Here is a 1,501-nt window from a genome sequence, read left to right on the forward strand (position 1 = left end):
TTTTAAAATTTTCAAATTGTAAAATCATAGCATGCCAGTGAAATATTTGTCTAACCTACCCTCGTCCCCCACCCAAGTTTCATAATACTATGAGCTTGTGGGGGCTGGCCAGAGAGCTCAGTTGGTTAGAGCGTGGACATGTAACACTAAGGTCAAGGGTTCAGATCCCCTTACTGGCCAGCTGTGAAAAAGAAAAAAAGCTTCCTCCCTGCCCCCTCTCAGCCAAGAGTCACAGATTGGGCCCATCAGACCCTGTTACCATGTAGCCCTGAGAAGGCAGAAATTTGCCCAGCGTCACACAGCAAAAAGAAGCACAGCATGGGCTTGAACTTGGTTCTCTTAGTTTCCAGTCCTGCTGTATTCTTACTGCCCAGTCTTTGGCTGGAAGTTCCACTTCCAGAGCCTCCCAGCCATACATGACCCACCTGAACCTCCTGGATTCAGAATGGGTGGCTGAACCCCGGGCGCTGCCTCCCTGGCTTAGGCCTGGCTGCCTTGGTCAGGGGTCTTAAGACCCCCTGTGGCTGCAGCCCTGGCATCCAGAACACAACAGTCCAGCCCTCTGTGCCCAGGCCTCAGTGCCCACTGCTCCTCAGGTGGCCGTGGGTGAGGAGTGGATCACAATGACCCTGAAGAGGCCCTGGTGGCAGCAGGGAGGGGCTGGCAGAGGGGTCGGGCAGGGTAGATGGGCTCTCCCAAGGACTAGCCCACCCATTAGGGGGCTCTAAATTCACGGGACCTTCTCTGGCCCCACGCAGAAGCCCTGCCAGGGTGAGTGTGACACCACCCAGGAGCTAGATCGGAGCTGACAGTAACTTGGGAGTGGGGTGTGCTGGGGAGGAAGGAGGCTCCGAGACTCCCAGTGTCAGAGCCGGGGGTGGGACTGTGGCTCTGCCTCCCGAAGGGGGAGTTTGTTTAAAGTGTGTCTTGGCCACCACCCCAGACCTACTGAGTCGGAGTCTGGGTTGGGAGTTGTGTGTGTGTGGGGGGGGAAGTCACAAGCTCTCCCTCCGGGGGGCTCCGAGGCACCACCAGGAGTGGGGACTGCTGGGGGGTCTCCTCCTTCGAGCTGGTCTCCGGTTTTCTTCTTCCCGGCAGAACTCGAGCCCCGCAGTGGCCTCCAGCGCGCGAACGTCCCCACGCATGCGCAGCGCCCCCTCCCGGCGCGGTCCGGGCGCGCCCTCTAGAGGCGCCGAGAGAAGGGAACTGGCTCGGCCGAGGTCACAGAGCTGGAAAGTGGTGGCACTGGGACTAAATCCGAAGGAAGAGGAGTATTAGAAGCATGGCAGCCCGTCTCTGATGAGCATGTACCGTGTACCTGGCCCTATTCCAAGCGGTGGACGTGTCCTCGCGTATGTAAACGTCACAGCAACCCCCAAAGGCGGGCGCTCTCGCAGCCGCCCTCTTCCAGGTGAGGAGCCCGAGGCTCGCGAGCCGCCGCCTTCGCCCCGCCCACGTCACACGTGAGGACGCGCCGGCAGGTGGCGCCCGAGGGGCTCCC

The 1,501-nt window shown here is 60.2% G+C and overlaps 1 protein-coding gene across 2 annotated transcripts in view; it reads left to right on the forward strand.

The window, feature by feature from the left end:
• The first annotated feature begins 1,230 nt into the window (after window positions 1-1,230).
• Window positions 1,231-1,501, forward strand: part of LOC103599077 (chromosome unknown open reading frame, human C9orf50) — a 9,616-nt gene continuing 9,345 nt past the window's right edge. For both annotated transcript variants that reach the window (XM_008583171.1, XM_008583172.1), the window contains exon 1: window positions 1,231-1,411. In XM_008583171.1, the coding sequence (XP_008581393.1) occupies window positions 1,300-1,411 (112 nt within the window). In that variant the 5' untranslated portion in view covers window positions 1,231-1,299. The remainder of the gene's footprint in view (window positions 1,412-1,501) is intronic.

Source organism: Galeopterus variegatus, unplaced genomic scaffold (assembly GCF_000696425.1).
Source record: "Galeopterus variegatus unplaced genomic scaffold, G_variegatus-3.0.2 Scaffold2844, whole genome shotgun sequence".
In the NCBI taxonomy this organism is placed as follows: Eukaryota; Metazoa; Chordata; class Mammalia; order Dermoptera; family Cynocephalidae; genus Galeopterus; species Galeopterus variegatus.